At 40.6% G+C, this 17076-nt stretch overlaps 1 protein-coding gene across 9 annotated transcripts in view; it reads right to left on the bottom strand.

Moving 5' to 3' along the window:
- The window catches only part of Csnk1g1 (casein kinase 1 gamma 1), a 137427-nt gene that overhangs the window by 84535 nt on the left and 35816 nt on the right, over positions 1–17076 (bottom strand). For all 9 annotated transcript variants that reach the window (XM_085689252.2, XM_048424276.3, XM_085689253.2 and 6 more), the window contains one exon: positions 12028–12417. In XM_085689252.2, the coding sequence (XP_085545378.1) occupies positions 12028–12208 (181 nt within the window). In that variant the 5' untranslated portion in view covers positions 12209–12417. The remainder of the gene's footprint in view (positions 1–12027; positions 12418–17076) is intronic.

Below are 17076 nucleotides of genomic sequence, written 5' to 3'. Positions count from 1 at the left end.
CCCTGAGAGAAACAATCAATAAAGGGGACCTCCTGAAACTGAAAAGCTTATGTAAAGCAAAGAACATGGTCAACAGACGAAACGACAGCCTACAGAATGGGAAAAGATCTTCACTAACCCCACATCAGACAGAGGTCTGATCTCCAAAATATACAAAGAACTCAAGAAATTGGACACCAAAAGATTACATAATCCAATAAAAAAAAATGGAGTACAGACCTTAACAGAGAACTCTCAACAGAGGAATCTAAAATAGCTGAAAGACACTAAATAAGCTCAATAGCCTTAGCCATCAGAGAAATGCAAATCAAAACAACTCTGAGATTCCATCTTATACCTGTAATAATGGCCAAGATCAAAAACACTGATGACAACTTATGCTGGAGAGATGTGGGGTAAAGGGAATATTCCTGCACTGCTGGTGGGAGTGCAAACTGGTACAACCCCTTTGGATATCATTATGGCGATTTCTCAGAAAATTAGGAAACAACCTACCTCAAGACCCAGTAATACCACTTTTAGGTATATACACCCAAAGGATGCTCAATTGTACCACAAGGACATGTGCCCAACTATGTTCTTAGCAGAACCTGGAAACAACCTAAATGTCCCTTGATCGAAGAATGGATAAGGAAAATGTGGTACATTTACACAATGGAGTACTACAAAGCAGAAAAAAATAATGACATCTTGAAAATTACAGGCAAACAAATGGATCTAGAAAACACGATATTGAACGAGGTAACCCAGACCCAGAAAGACAAATATCATATGTATTCACTCATAAGTGGTTTTTAGACATAAAGCAAAGAAAACCAGCCTACGATCACAATCCCAGAGAACCTAGACAACAATGAGGACCCTAAGAGAGACTTACACTGATATAATCTACGTGGGACGTAGACAAAATCTCCTGAGTAAATTGGGACTGTGAGGATTATGGGAGAGGGATAAAGGGGAGGGGAGCAGAGAAAAACATATAGCTCAATAAAATCAATTTTAAAAAAGAAATTGAAAAAAAACAATTACTTCATTTTGAGATAAAAAGCTTGGGGATTAGCCTAGTTTCTATGACTTTCCTAAAGAGAGTGCTGGGATTACAAGGGTGTGCAATCATGCCCATATTGGGGGCTCAAATCTGGAGGCCCTGAGCATGCAAGACAAGCACTCTAAAATCTGAGTTACAACCCAGTTTCTCTTCATTTTGTTTAATGGCTAAATAATACAAAATTTTGTTTACCTATCTTAGAAGTTCTCAACTTTCCTAATGCCACGGCCCTTTAATACAGTTCCTTGTGTTCTGGTAACCCCAACCATAAAGTATTTTCGTTCATTGCTACATCATAACTCTAATTTTGCTACTGTTATGAACTGTAATGTAAATATTTTTGGAGGGAGAGGCTCGCCAAAGTGGTAGAGATCCACGGGTTGAGAACTGCTGACCTATGCTATGGTATGATTTAACCCTGTCCCTCCAGTGTCTAATGGGGAAGTTGTAGAATCTCTGAGGTGGGACTTATTGAGATCTTTAGATCATTGAGGGCATGATTGTGGAAAGTAGATTACACAAGAGTCTTGAAGTTCTCATAAGGATGGTTACATAAAACTGTGAGCTTCTTCATCAACTATAGCCACTGCCATATGGGAGGCAGTTAGGGGGTCGAGGCATCGAACCTCTACTATGCTTTGTAGACTTCTAGTCTCTGAAACCGGGATCTAAATGAAGGTCTTTTTTTTTCTTTTTCCCTTTCCTTCCACAAATATCCATATCAGGTATTTTGTCATAGTAATAAAAATCCAACTCATATATCTCACCAGGTGTCAGATACTTGAACTATTTTAACTTCTTAAGGAACTACCAGACAGTCTTCCAAAGTAGCTGTGCCATTTTACTCTCTCAATATCATTGTATAAGTCGTCCAATTTCTACATAGTCTTCCCAGCAAACAGTAATTCTTACTACAGTTGGTGGGTATGAAGAAACAGTTTTCATCTGTATTTCCCAATGACTAAAGAAATTGAACAGTTTTTGTGTGCTTAACCTCTAATCTCTCTGGAGAAAAGTATATTCAAATTCTTTGCTCATCTTTTAAAAAGATTTATTTTTAATTATGTGTGTGTGTGAATGTACATATGCTGGCACCAGAGGCATTGGATCCTTGAAGCTGAAGTTACAGGGGAGCTGTGAGCTACCCAAAATGGGTACAGAAAACTTGAGTTCACAGGAGGAGGTGTGCTCTGAAGTGTTGCACAGTTGGCTTTGCTAATTTTTAATCTCGGTCATCTTTTTATTTATTGCTGAGTTTAAAAAGAGTTCTTTATATGTTTCTGAAAAATCCCTCTACTGAATATTCATTTTGCCAGTATCTTCCTTGTCTTATTACTTGAGTTGCCTTTTTACTTTCCTCTTTTTAAAATAATAGTAACAATAAGGAAGTATTCATGGTGCTGTGTGGAGGTCAGAAACAACTTTCAGGAACTGGTTCTCTGTGGTGAGCCCACAAGTATTAACAGTAAATGCACAGCTGATAGATCTACTGGACTAATCCACAGGAGAAACCCATTTCAACAGAACTGCGGGAACACCTGTCTTTTGGACAAGCCATTGTCAATTCTGTAGAAATCTTGTGAAATCATGGCATTTCTCCCTTCCATAATATCCCAGAATTGTATAAACCTGACTTTTCCTATAGGGCAACTGGATACCTTCCCTACACAGAGAAGTTCTGGTGTGAAAGCAATCACTAGGTCAAACCTTTGTTCTCATAGCCAACTAGTCCCCCACAACCTTCTTTATTGACAGAACTCATTGATAAGAAAAATGCCCTAAACAGGAGGCAAAACGCCTGCTCTAGAAGCAGACGCAGGAAGGTGGGATCTACTGGTCTTCTGCTCTAACTTAACAAACTACTAATATTCTGTATTTACCTTTCACCATGGTTTCAACTAACATAAGCTCATAGCCCAGGAAATTAACTGCTTATACAGGAAAAATGCCTGAGTTGCTAAAACTAGCTTCAGAGAGGAAAATTCTCACTTGGGTACCCTGCTGGAGTCAAAAGCAAAGTTCCCAAAAGAGATTCCCTTTAACTCAAACAGCTAGACGCTAATGCAAATCAAGCCCTTGGGTCACAAAGGCTACCAACAGCTGTGTTCCCTGCTGGTAGACAGCTTCACAGCCACGCCCCCTCTGGGATATAAGGCACCTCTTTGTCAGATCCATCGGTTTTTTTTGTTTTTGTTTTTGTGACTCTGAAAATGCATGCTTGATACTATTGTTGGCGCCTATGAAATTGCTAACTTGTCGGTATGCCTACGGAAACTGAAAGCTTTGTGGAGAATGCCCCCCCCCAATGTCCTTCCATTCTTCCATTCCTTCCCCAAGAAATAAAGAAACTTGTAGAGAATTGTGCTTAAGTCAGTCAGTTTGTTCTACTCCGAGATCTCTTTCTCCAGCCAGTTTTCGTCTGCCATAGTGAGTCTTTCTGGATCCTGAGAGGCTTAATGGGCTTAGCCCCAAAACAAACCTCAATAGTTTGACTGAACTCAGGCATGAGCAACAACACTTTTTACTGACCAGGCCATACTGTTCTTCCTTGACGATTCTGTTTAGGTAATACAAAAGGTTTTATTTGTTGCCAGGAATGGCAGCACTCCAGAGACAAAGACGGGCAGAACTTTGTGAATTCAAGACCAGCCTAGTCTACATAGCAAGTTTCTGGCCATTCAGGGTGATACAGTGAGATTCTGTCTTTAAATTTTTCAATATTTATGAAGTCTACTATATCTATTTTCTTCAACTTACTAGGCCTTTGGTATCACATTAAGAAAATTACTATCATGAAACAGACCTAAGAAGAGTAAAATTTTTGCTTATTTGAGACAGGGTTTCTCTGTGTAACCCTGGATGTCCCGGAACTCACTCTGTAGACCAGGCTGACTTCTTTGAACTCAAGAAGAGATACACCTGACTCTGCCTCCAAGTGCTGGGCAAAGGTATGTGCCCTATCACCTGGCTAAGAATAGTAAAATTTACTGCTAAGTCTTTAGGGTTTCTGTATGTTTTCTGAGACAGGTTCTGACTATATAGTTTAGCTAGCCTGGAACTCCACACAGACACCAGCCTGGGTATAAACTCACAGAGATCCACCGGTCTCTGCCTACTGAGTGCTGGAATTAAAGGTGTGCACTATTATGTCTAGCTTTGTCTTAGTTTTCTTCTAAAAGCTGTATAGTTTTAGTTTTGTATTTAATCCTTTAGTCTATCGTGCTAATTTTTCTATTTAAGAATTCAATGTTTAGACTTCTGAATATGGCTATTTCATTTTCTCACGACTATTTTGGAAAAGAAATTCATTAAATAATATAAAATATCTTCAAAATAACCCCAATGATTGTCAATAAATATTGATTTATTAATACCCTTGTTTCTTTTCCTGTTGTGATAAAATACCTTGACAAAATTATTATTATTATTATTATTATTATTATTTTTTCCCCGAGACAGGATTTCTCTGTACTTTGGAGCCTGTCCTGGAACGAGCTCTTGTAGACCGGACAGGCCTCAAATTTACAGAGAAGGTCTGGCTCTGCCTTCCGAGTGCTGGGCTTAAATGCATGCGCAAACATGACCCACTTTGACAAAATTAATTTAAGGGAGAAATGGTTAATTGAGCTCACAGTTCCAGGCTACAATCCATTACAGTGGGGAGATTACAGCAGCAGGAAATTGCCTTGAGGAGCTAGTTACCTGCATCTGCAGTCAAGAAAACAGGGCTTCCAGACTGTGTGGTGAGTGAGGCACTTGCCATGACAATCTGAGTTCAATCCCTGGAAATCATACTGTGGAAATAGAAACTACTCTGACAAGTTGTCCTATTCCCCCCCCCCCTCTCTCTCATACACACACACACACACACACACACACACACACAGAGAGAGAGAGAGAGAGAGAGAGAGAAAGAGAGAGAGAGAGAGAGAAAGAGAGAGAGAGAGAGACTTAATAAAAAAGAAACAAATGTAATGCATGTTCCCTAGTATCTAGCTTTTTTTCTCTACTTTTTTTTTTTAACTATCTAGGATTTCCTGCTTAGAGAATGGTGCCACCAGCAAATGGGAGATCTCACCAAAATTAACACTACCAGGATAGTCCTCTAGAGACATGCCCAGAAGCTCATTTCCCAGGTGATTATAACTTCTGTCAAGCTGACAATTTAACACCGGTTGAGGCAGCCAGATGGCCCAGATGTCTGAGTTCTACATCCACAACAGATTCAAGACTGCTGCCTGAGATGATCGAGACTCACAGGATACTCCAGTCATGACTTGATTATAACTCTAAATTTTCTTTAGGTCCCCATAAGATTATCACCGCCCCCAACCAGCAGAAAGTAGCCTAAAATACTACGCCCACATTCCCAACAAATGGACTATGGGTATTTTCCTTTGTTAAAAAAAAAAAAAAAAAGAGGGAAATGGTGCGGGAGAATTATCTGTATTCTGTCAATCATGTATTTTAATAAAACGCTGATTGGCCAGGCAGGAAGTATAGGCGGGTCAACCAGACAGGAAGTAGAGGCGGAGTAATGAGAATAGGATAAGACTAGGGAGGAGAGAAGTTCCTCAGCCACTCCTATGCAGACCGCCAAAGAGGCAACATGTAAGCTGTCACACTGAGAAAGGTACTGAGCCCATGTGGCTAAAATAGATAAGGATAATGGGGTAACATAAGTTACAAGGACTAATAAGGAGCCTGACCTAATGGGCCAATCAGTTTATAACCTTATGGAGTCCTGTGTGTGATTTCTCTTTGGGATTTAACGGCTGTTGGGGTACCGGGCGGGACGGAAACCCCAACAAGCCGGCCCTCATGCTACAAACACCAACCATCACAACTGATACTTTCTCTCCTAAGTCTTCAAATTTGCCCAATCTAAGGAAACGGTATATAAAAGTAAGTTTTTTTAAAAAATAACTTTTGTTTTTTATTATGTATACAATATTCTGTCTGTGTGTATGTCTGCAGGCCAGAAGAGGGCATCAGACATCATTACAGATGGCTGTGAGCCACCATGTGGTTGCTGGGAATTGAACTCAGGACCTTTGGAAGAGCAGGCAATGCTCTTAACCACTGAGCCATCTCTCCAGCCCTAAAAATAAGTTTTTATAGAAATAATCTTTCCTGCACTATGAAAGTTGGCCAGTAGTGAGGAAACTTCCAGGTTGGTAACAACTTGATTTCTCCACATCCTATGACTAAGTAGGTAGTATCTTTAGCAACAGAGTCTCAGTTAGTTTGTGTCTGTCTCTTTTTTTAAAGGTTTGTGTATGTGTGCTTTGATCATATTTATGTACCACATGCAACCCTGATGCCCTTGGAGGGCTGAAGACGGCATTAGATTCCCTGAATCTGGAGTTATGCACAGTTGTAAGTCATGACGTGGGTGCTGGGAATTGAACTCAGGTTCTCTACAAGAACAGCAGATGCTCTTACTGCTGAGCCATCTCTCCAGGTCCAAGCAATAGGGTCTTATTATCAAGTTTTAGAGGGTAACCAAGAACAATGGCAATTTCTGGAAATGGGAGAGGGGGGCTAGAATATGGAGTCCCACTGACCAACAACTTTAAAAGTGGTAACCCATACCTGGCACTGGGTGTTATAAAAATTGATAGCCAATGGTGTCTAGGAGAGACAGGCACTGTCCATTGTTATAGGGCAGAACCATTTTAAACCACACACACACAGAGAGAGAGAGAGAGAGAGAGAGAGAGAGAGCAAGCTTCTACAGTAGTTAAGTTTCCATATAGCTTTATCAAAGGTCTTTAGTATTGTTATATAAAGAGATAGTATTATCGATCTCTCCTCTACTCTGTCCTCTCACCTATGTACACATTGCTGGGGAAGAAAAGCAATCACCAGCCTAAACAGCTGTGAACCCTATGAGCTACACAAGATCAAGCCAACCAAAGCACCAGTATGGATGAGGAGTGCAGTAACTACTACCTTAGCTGAGCCATTTCCACATATCCTGCACAGAGATTTAAAAAAAAAAAAGTGTTTATGTGTCTGCACACTCACGTATGCAGATGTGAGTTTATGTATACCACATGCATAAATGTGCCTGAGGAGGCCAGAGAGGGCATTGACTTCTCTGGAACTGGAGTTACAGGAATTTAGGAACCACCTAACGTGGGTGCTGGGAAACAAATGTGACTTCTCTGCAAGAGCAGTTATACACTCCTAACCACTCCAGCCACCATAGAGATTTCTCCACCCCACCTCCCAATTTTTTTTTTTTTTTTGAGACAGAGTTTCTCTGAGTAGCCCGGCTGTCCTAGAACCAACACTGTAGACCAGGCTGGCCTCAAACTCACAGAGATCTGCCTGCCTCTGCCTCCCGAGTGCTGAGATTATTGATGTGACACAGCACCACCTGGAAAGCCATGGTGATTCTTTAATTCTTATATCAAGCCTAAACTTTCTAAATAATAGAAACACATATACATAGGAACTCAGGGTCTATGCCTGTGCCACACTTGTCAAAGCTACTACAGTCACAAACTATTTCATTTGTTTATCCTATCACCCACCCTAGTCCTTTATTCTAACTCCATTTAAAGCCTTCTTGACTCACAAGGACTCCTAAAGCCAGAAAATTTTTTATCGTATTGATTCTTTTCTCTCAAACAACTAGTGACTAACCCCGGCAAGTCCGGGAGTTTTGAATTAATCTTTTCTTTTGACACTGCCATTTTCTAAATTAAGAACTCAGATGCTAACCTGACTTATTCATCTAGCCTTAAAAATATATATTATATTAGTAATACGTATGAGTATTTTGCCTGCATGTATGTCTGTGCACCACATGTGTGCAGGACTTGCAGAGACCAGAAGGTGTTAGATCCCCTGGAACTGGACTTACAGTTGTAAACTGCCACATGGGAGCAGAAAATCAAATCTGGCTCCTCTTGAAAAGCAATCCGTATTCTTACCCACTAAGACATCTCTCCAGGCTCCCAGCCAATCATTCTTTTGAGTATACATTATTTATCATACACATAAAAAGAGTTACGGATTTGAAAACAAAGTGCTGAGATGCAACCATATCTTGAAACAGAACAAAGTATAATGCAGTGAGCAGCATAATTAAAGCAAGGACTAGATGAGATGATGTTACCTTCTTTCCTAAATGATCAACTCATACTATCTTTCTAAAACACAAACTAGAACTGTTTTATTCCTCTCTTTTAAGATCCCTCATGATTCTACTCCATTGAATCATGGAAACATTTCACAATTTGGTCCCTACTTGCTTAACTGCCCATTTTGTGCTTTGCTTTGACTTCACATTCAATGACAAAGCCATTTATAATCAAGTGCTGCCCTGATAATATGCTCACTATTCTTGCAATAACTTTGCATCCTGCAACTGGAAAAAATCCCTGTGTAATGTCTAGCAACAAAAATCCTATTACAAATTAACTCCTTTTTGAAACCTTTACTTATGTCTGCCACTGTAGTTGCTACACAACTTGTTAACATATTTATTGTTTTGTATTACAATTTGGTTTTCTGTTTATACCAGGAGACAATGGTATCTTCAGAGACAGAACCCACATTCTAATCTATGTAACCTTTCCTAAATTTGACATTAGTAAATATTCAAGAAACAGCTGAGTATCAAAATGTATTAATAATGCAAAGAATGGTGGCACATCCATATAATTCTAGCACTCAGATGATTGAGGCAAGATATTAAATAGTGAAACAGTGTTTCAAAAAAGGTGAAAATAGGAGTATTTTTCTTGTTTGGGATCTATATACTTAAACATTAAGGCCACTGATTACTACTATAGAATACTACTATAAAGCAGTAAGTCACAAAACAATCCCACACCAGTTTGGAATTATGATTAATAAAAGGGTTATTTAAAGGAAAAACTTACAGATCACCGTCCTAGACAACAGCCCTCTGCAAGACCAGGAAAAGAATCTGGTAGCCGGAAGCGGAGTCCGAAGTCGGAAGCAAGAGAGGGACTGCTGCTTTTTCAAGATAAAGAGACCACACCCAAGTGGGCTGGTATTTTAAAGGCTATTGGCTAAAAGAGCTAAAGGAGCTCCCGCAGCACCACTACTTAATAACTAATTAAAATACTTGGAAAACTCCCTACACTTAAAAGGAAATGCACCCTGACATACATTTGCAATGCTAGCATCTAGAAGGTAAAGCAAGAATTAGAGGTCTGGTTGGACGGTGGTGGCACACACCTTTAATACTAGCACTTGAGAGGCAGAGGTAAGCAGATCTCTGTGAGTTCGAGGACAGCCTGGTCTACTAGAGCCAGTTCTAGGATAGCTAAGGCTGTTACAGAGAAATCCTATCTTGGGTGGGGGGAGAATCAGAGGTCTGTGGGGAGGTGATGATGCATGCCTTTTAATCCCAGCACTGGGAAGGCAGAGGCAGGAGGATCTATGAGTTCGAAGCCAGTCTGATCTATAGACGGAGTTCCAACACTGCCAGGGCTACACAAAGAAACCTTGTCTCAAAAAACAAACAAACAACAACAAAAATTAAGAGATTCAATGCCAGCCTAGGCTACACAGTAAGTCTGAGAGCAGCCTCAGGAAATAAAACATCCCAATTTAAAAAAATGAAGGAAGGGAGGGAGGGAGGGAGGGAGGGAGGACGGACCACTAACAGGTAAACAAATGAACACTTAAACTTTTAGATAGTGATCAATGTAATGAGTTTTTACAAAGGAATTGGGGCCCAATAAGACGGCTCAGCAGGTAAAGTTATTGCCATACAAGGATGACTGTAAAAGTCTGATCCCTGAGTTCCTTTGCCACTTCTCAGTTTTTCTAGATAAAGTTTCTTTGTGTAGATCTGATTGTGCTAGAACTTGATTTGTTGTCCAGACTGGCCTTGAACTCAAAGATCCACATCTGCTTTCTGAATGCTGGGATTAAAAGGCATATGCTTCCACACCAGGCTCACAAAGATAGTCTTTTAGTTTTATTTTATTTTTATTTTTTTTTTTAAAGGTTTATTTATTTATTACGTATACAACATTCTGCCTCCATGTATGTCAGCACGCCAGAAGAGGGCGCCAGATCTCATTATAGATGGTTGTGAGCCACCATGTGGTTGCTGGGAATTGAACTCAGGACCTCTGGAAGAGCAGTCAGTGCTCTTAACCACTGAGCCATCTCTCCAGCCCCTTATTTTATTTTTTTTGAGACAAGTTTTCTCTGTGTAGCTCTGGCTGTCCTGGAACTCACTGTAGATCAGGTTAGTTTCAAACTCACAATGATCTTCTTGTCTCTGCCTCCCAAGTCCTGAGATTAAAGGTGTGCACCACAATGTTTAGCTCAAGAAAAAAAAAATTAAAAAGAAATACCAAAATTAACCAAGATTCACAGCGAAAACAAAATGAAAATCCAGTACACTAAAAGAAGAGAAGAGCTACAAATGTATCTTTTTAACTGAATATTTTTCTATTTTCATTTATAGTGCAAATTTATAGTACAAGTCTTAGACATCAAGAAAACAAACTTTCACTAACTACAGTCTTTCTTGGTCTTCATAGAAATTGAGCCATTTTGGCTCTGAGAATACACAAGTTTGTTCTTTAGAAACTGCCTTTCAGAGGTAATTTTATAGACGTTTAATCCATAACATATCTAACAAAAGCAGTTAAGTCACCAGATGAATGAATATTTGCAACACTAGTTGTTGAAGCAACTGAGTAGTTGCTAGAAAGGCATATAATGTGAAATTACACATCTTCTACTCTCAGCAAGTGGCTTAGCTAACCCAAACATGAACACATCTCTAAATATGAAGGCCTTTTTATTATCCTGGTATGGTTCAATTCCAGGTTGCTAGCCTTCTATAATTAAGAATAAATTCATTCCTAGCATCTTCTGATTCAATTCTGTACCTAGAGATATACAGCTAGTATAGTGATGTTTCTCTAAGGATTGAGAAAGATAATCAGGAACTGAAGAGATGCCTCAGTGATTAAGAGTATTGGCTGTTCTTCCAGAGGACCCAGGTTCAATTCTCAGCACCCACATGAGAGCTCACAACTGTCTGTAACTCCAGTTCTATGGGACCCAACACCGCCCCACAGATATCCATGCAGACAAAACACCAATGTACATAAAATAAATTAAATTATTTAAAAAAGAAAAAGATAATCATAGTCATAAAAATTTATTTTCTTTTGCAGAAACATCAAAAGTAGCAGAGGTTTAAAAAAATTATCCTATGTTCCTACTCTCACAGTGGCCCAAAAGTCAAAGCTTCTTATGATGAATTTTTGTAATAATCCAGAGCTTTGACAATTATTAAGGGGCTGGAGAAATGGCTCAACAGTTAAGAGTGCTTACGCTGTTCCAGAGAATGCTAGCTTACTTGTCAGCATTCACATAAGGTGGCTCACAACTACCTGTAACTCTAGCTCCATGGGATCTGATGCGCTCTTCTGGCCTCTTTGGATACCTGCACACACATAGACTATACTCACATAGACAAATGCACATACATAAAACTAAAGTTTTTGTTTGTTTGTCTGGAAGATTGAGTTGAGGCAGTGGTGGTGTACACTTTTAATCCAGCACTCGGGAGGCAGAAGTTCTGAGTTCCAGGACAGCCAGGCTTAAAGAGGGAGTTCCGGGACAGCCAGAGCTACACAGGGAAACCTGTCTTGAAAAACCTATAATAATAATCATCATCATCATAAAATAAACTTTAAAAAATTTAAACATTAATAAAGACATAGTCTAACTTAATGGAAAATTAAAAATCCTATCACACATAAAGAAAGGGAAGCCTTGGATAATAGCACCATGACTAATAATAACTATAACCCCCTTTGCAAAATCCTTATTTCTTATGTTAGTAAGTCCTACTTAAGAGCAAGTTCCGACTAAAGCATCACCTACTTATCTTGAAACACAACAGAGAGTGCAGCAATTGTTGCTGTTGTTACTAGAAGTGACAGAAATAACCAAAATCTCACCTAATCTGAGCTCTCCGAAGTTCCCACACCCTATCTTCTTGCCAACCCTGAAGTTGGGTCCCACCATGAGAACTCCAGAGGATGCTGAGGTGCCAGATGGTCGGGAACAGTGTGTATTCCTTTGTGCCATGGTTTTAGTTGTCCGTTGTCTGTCATCTTTCTCCCTGTTAGAATGGTCCATGATCCTACACGACAGTCTCTAAATGTCCTCAGGTGTATACTTCTCTTCAACACAGAAGTATGTCCGAATCAACTGCAGTCAGAGAATGAAAATGAGTTTTGGCATCATATTTATGCTTATGTGTACTTCCAGAAGATGAAAAAACCACGGCTTAGTTCTTGAAGAACATGCAGTCTGTAGATCTCAAGCATAGGAGGACATTTTGTAACCTGCATAAATACAGAAAAATACAGTTAAAAAACTAGTTGGGAGGGGAGCTTGAGACAAAAGTTTCTCTGTGTAGCCCTGACTGTCCTGGCATTCTTTCTGTAGGCCAGGCTAGCCTTAAACTCACAGATATCTGCCTGTCTCTACCTCCTGGGTGCTAAGCCTAAAGACATGCACCCAGGAAAAACAAAACAAAACAAAACAAAAAACCCAACTCCATTAAAAGTAAACTGAGAAAGTCACTTATTAGAATGGACTCTATTCAGAGTAAAGCACAGTGATTGTCAAAGCTCCCTAAAATAATTTTGGTTTTATATCTTTTAACATGTTAGTCATCTGGATTAGTTACTTATGAGTTAACACAAACTAAGGAAACTGCAAACCAGAAAGCTAAGGAAACACACAAAAATATTTAACATGAAACATCTCTTTTAGTGATGTCCACATAACCAAAAAGAAAAATATTTGCTAAATTATTTTCTTAAATCACAGTGTAACAGGGTATTTAGCATGAAGAGTTAAAGTTAAGTTAAACAGACCATAGACAATTTAATTCAAAGCTTTCCTCTTAAAGTTAGTTTAGAACTTACTAAAAATGATGCCAGTCAGTGTTGTTCTTCCCTCCACTTACCACTTACCAAGCAATGGCAGCAGTCATGCAATTCAAAATGTACAAACTGGCAACAGTCTCTCAGAGAACCTCACACTTTCTGGTACTGTTTCTCTCCGAGTACCTCCCTACCTCTCGCTTTGGTTTGTCGAGACAGGGTTTCTCTGTGTAGTTTTGATGCTCTGTAGAGCAGGCTGGCCTCAAACTCACAGAGATCCGCCTGCCTATGCCTCCCAAGTGCTGGGATTAAAGGCATGTGCCTCCACTGTCCACCCCAAATGCCTCTCTTAACCCTTAAACTTAAGTAGATATTAAATTGTATCTCATAAAACCCCAACTCTGCTTTATAAGAGAGAAGTGAGCTGTAAGTGGTTGTGCTTGAGGTCAATCTGATCTACAAAGCAAGTGGGAAGCTGCCTCCGTGGTAGAGTTCCTGTTGTGCAAACATGGGAACAATGAGGTAAGATCCCCTACCATGGCAAAAGCAGGGCAGCGACAGGAGGACCCTGAGTACCTGCATGCCAAAATGGCAAGCTTCAGGTTAGTGACAGACTTGATACCTAACACTGTCCTCTGTCCTCTACATGCACATTCTAGACATGTGCAAACATGCATACCCCTACACACAGTTGGTTTTCTTTTTGAGATAGGTCTATGTAGCTGTAGCTATTTTGGAACTCATTATGCAGCCCAAACTGGCCTCAAACTCAGAGATCTGCCTCTGCCTCCCAAGTGTTAGGATTAAAGGTGTGTGCCACCACTCCCATAATTTAAAAAAAAAAAAAACCTGCTTTATTTTATTTAAAAAAATTAGGAACTGGAGAGATGGCTCAATGGTTAAGACATTGACTATTCTTCCAGAGGGCCCAGGTTCAATTCCCAGTACCAATATGGCAGCTCACAATCATTTGTAACTCCAATTCCTGACTTCCTCTTCTAGTCTCCAGGAATGAATAAACTCAAAATACTCATACACATAAAATATGTTAAATTAAGTTAAATTTTAAATTTTTTAATTAAAAAATTTAATTTAATTTTTTGACACAGGGCCTCATTAGTAGCCCAGACTGCTCTAGAACTCATTGCACAGTACAGGTTGGCCAGGGACCCACAGCAACTCCCCTGCCCTAGACCTCTCAAGTATTAGGATTACAAGGGTGAGTCATCATGCCCTAGCTTCATTATAAATAATCTTAAGCATGCAGTACTACTTCAGTAATAATTTTGAAAACATAATTTTTTATTGATTCTTTGGAAATTTCACATCATACACCTCAATCCCACTCGTTTCCTAGTCCTTTCATGTTCACCCTCTACCTCTGTAGCCTCTCCCCGCAAAAGAAAACAAGAATAATAAAATAAAAAATAAGTAAAACAATAACAACACTTTACTCCTCTGTCGTTTCTGCCTCTCCATCATATATTCATCTGTAGTGACTTTGGGAGCTGCAGAGTATCCTGCAGTACACTCTTTTGCCCAAACAAACAGCTTTACTGACAAAAGTTCATTGCAATGAGCTGTTAGTCTGGTTCAAGGCCTCTGGCTTCTGCCTCATGAAGATATCCTGCTGTTGCCCCTAGTCATGGAGAGCCAAGGGCTATGATGCCACAGGACCAGTTCCTTCAGCGTTCCCAGCAGGTCACAGATGGGTTAGAAGTTGAGTTGGGCCAATTCAAAGCACTAAACGTGGGCCTGGGTAGTAGCTGAGTTGGTCAGTCTAGGCCTCCACTGGGACTACTCCTCCCCCAAGGTGAGGGTCAGGGCCATCTCTTCTGTGCCCAGGCCATAAGGGCCAGCCCTCTCCAACATATGGTGAGGTGTAGAGCCAGCATTACCTTCTGCAGTGGTGTTGGGCCTCAGTTTTTCCAGGACCATTAAGAGTTGGGGACAGTTCTCCCATGTCCACAACACTGGGGCCAGCTGGGGGTGGCAGCTCTCTTGCTGAGGTATCTGACAAGGCGCCAGACCAGCTTTCCAGTGCTGAAGCCACTGGGGACCCTGACCCTGGTTGTAGTAGGGCTGTGGACCTAGATATGGCCGTTGGTGGCAATGCAGGCCACTCAGATCTGTATGTCTCCCGAAGGTAGTGGCATGGCCCTCAGGCATCAACATGGCCTCAAGTGGCAGCCCAGACCTTGGACATCTGTATGGCCCTCTGTGATAACATGGGCCATGGACATCAATACAGACCCCAGTTGTAGTAGAGCCAGGGACCCAGACATGGCCCCCAAGTGGCAGCGAATCCAACCTTCTCAGCCTGTTCATCACTGCCATTGCATATTCAGTTCTGCTTCTCCCCACAGTGCACGATTGCTCTCGCTTCTCCCTCTCTTACATTTTTCCACCAAAAACTTGTTCATCACCTACCAACCCATCCACCTGCCTGGGCCACTTGGCACCTGGTGGACCTGTCAGCAATGAAAACGTCTATTCTGGGCTGGAGAGACAGCTCAAGACTGAAGGCTCTTGCAGCTGTCCAACAGACCTGAGTTTTATTCACAGCATCCACACTGATTAACACTCCAGCTCTAGGGAATACAACAAACTCTTCCGGCCTCCACATATACCTGCTCATGTGTGTGTGTGTGCATGTATGTGTTTGGTGTGTACGCATGCATACACACAAATATTTTTAAGAGAAAAATTTGATTTTTTTTTTTGAGACTGGGTTTCTCCATGTAATAGCCCTGGCTGTCCTGGAACTCACTCTGTAGACCAGACTGGCCCTGAATTCAGAGATCTGCCTGCCTCTGCCTCCCCAGTGCTGGGATTAAAGATGCGTGCCACCACTTCCAAGCTAAGAAAAAAAAATTATCTTATCTGTTAATAAGAAACAAATTCTAAGATGAGGAGGCTGTGAAGATAGGTTAGTGGATAAAGTGCTTGCCCTGAAAGAATGTAGATAGGAGTTCTGATTCTCAGCACACACACAAATGCCAAGAGTGCATAAGCAGACCACTTTAATTCCAATGCTTGGAAAGCCTGAAGATGGGGATCCTTAGTGTAAACTGGATAACCTAGACTAGCCAGAAAGGAGAGGTCTAGGTTCAATTTAGATATCCTGCCTCAATGATTTCAGAGGACAGCAATCAAGGGAGATTCATGATGTCAGGCTCATGCCTCCAAACACATGGGAATAAGTGCAAACATATACATGTGCCCCACCTGGACATACACCACACACAGAGACATTTTTTAATTGTAAGATGAAAATTCCCCAATTTTCTACTACCAAACTAGCAAAACAGGTCTATAAAACTATTCACCTCATCTCAATGAGGAGCCTAAGGCAAACTACTTAAGCTTTACTGAACTCCCTCTCACTGTAACTACCTTCTCCCTCTCCTCAGAACTTTTCCATTACAAGACATCTCCTGGTCATCATTTCCCATCTATCATCCTCCTTCCAACAAGCCCTACACACACAAAGTGCTCTGTTTCTATTCCACTCTTCAACACTCAATAACTACAGTTTTCATTTCATCTCAAAAGAACTAACTTTCTCCTGTCACAGTAAGTCACATACATTTGAAGCTAAACCAAGAATACTTTCTATCTCTTATCTTATTTGCTTTCTTGGAATGTTTGAGAGTTAAGTCCTAGGTCTCAAGCATACTAGAAAACATGCCTTATCATCTTCATCTACAGGCACAAAGAAACCTTGTCTCAAAAAACCAAAAAGATGGGGGCTGGAGAGATGGCTCAGTGGTTAAGAGCATTGCCTGCTCTTCCAAAGGTCCTGAGTTCAATTCCCGGCAACCACATGGTGGCTCACAACCACCTGTAATGAGGTCTGGTGCCCTCTTCTGGCCTGCAGACATACACACAGACAGAATGTTGTATACATAATAAATAAATAAATCTTTAAAAAAAAAACAAAAAGAGAGAATATATATCCATGTACGGGTTTGTCCATGTGCATTCAGTTGCCTGCAGAGGCCAAAGAAGGCGTTAGATCTCCTGGAGGTGGAATTATAGCTGCTGTGAGCTACCTTACATGGGTTCTGGATACTAAATTCGGGTCCTCTGAAAGAGCAGTTTGTGACCTTA

The sequence above is a fragment of the Myodes glareolus genome, chromosome 4, assembly GCF_982192425.1.
Source record: "Myodes glareolus chromosome 4, mMyoGla1.1, whole genome shotgun sequence".
In the NCBI taxonomy this organism is placed as follows: Eukaryota; Metazoa; Chordata; class Mammalia; order Rodentia; family Cricetidae; genus Myodes; species Myodes glareolus.
This window is presented reverse-complemented; position numbering and strand designations above follow the sequence as displayed.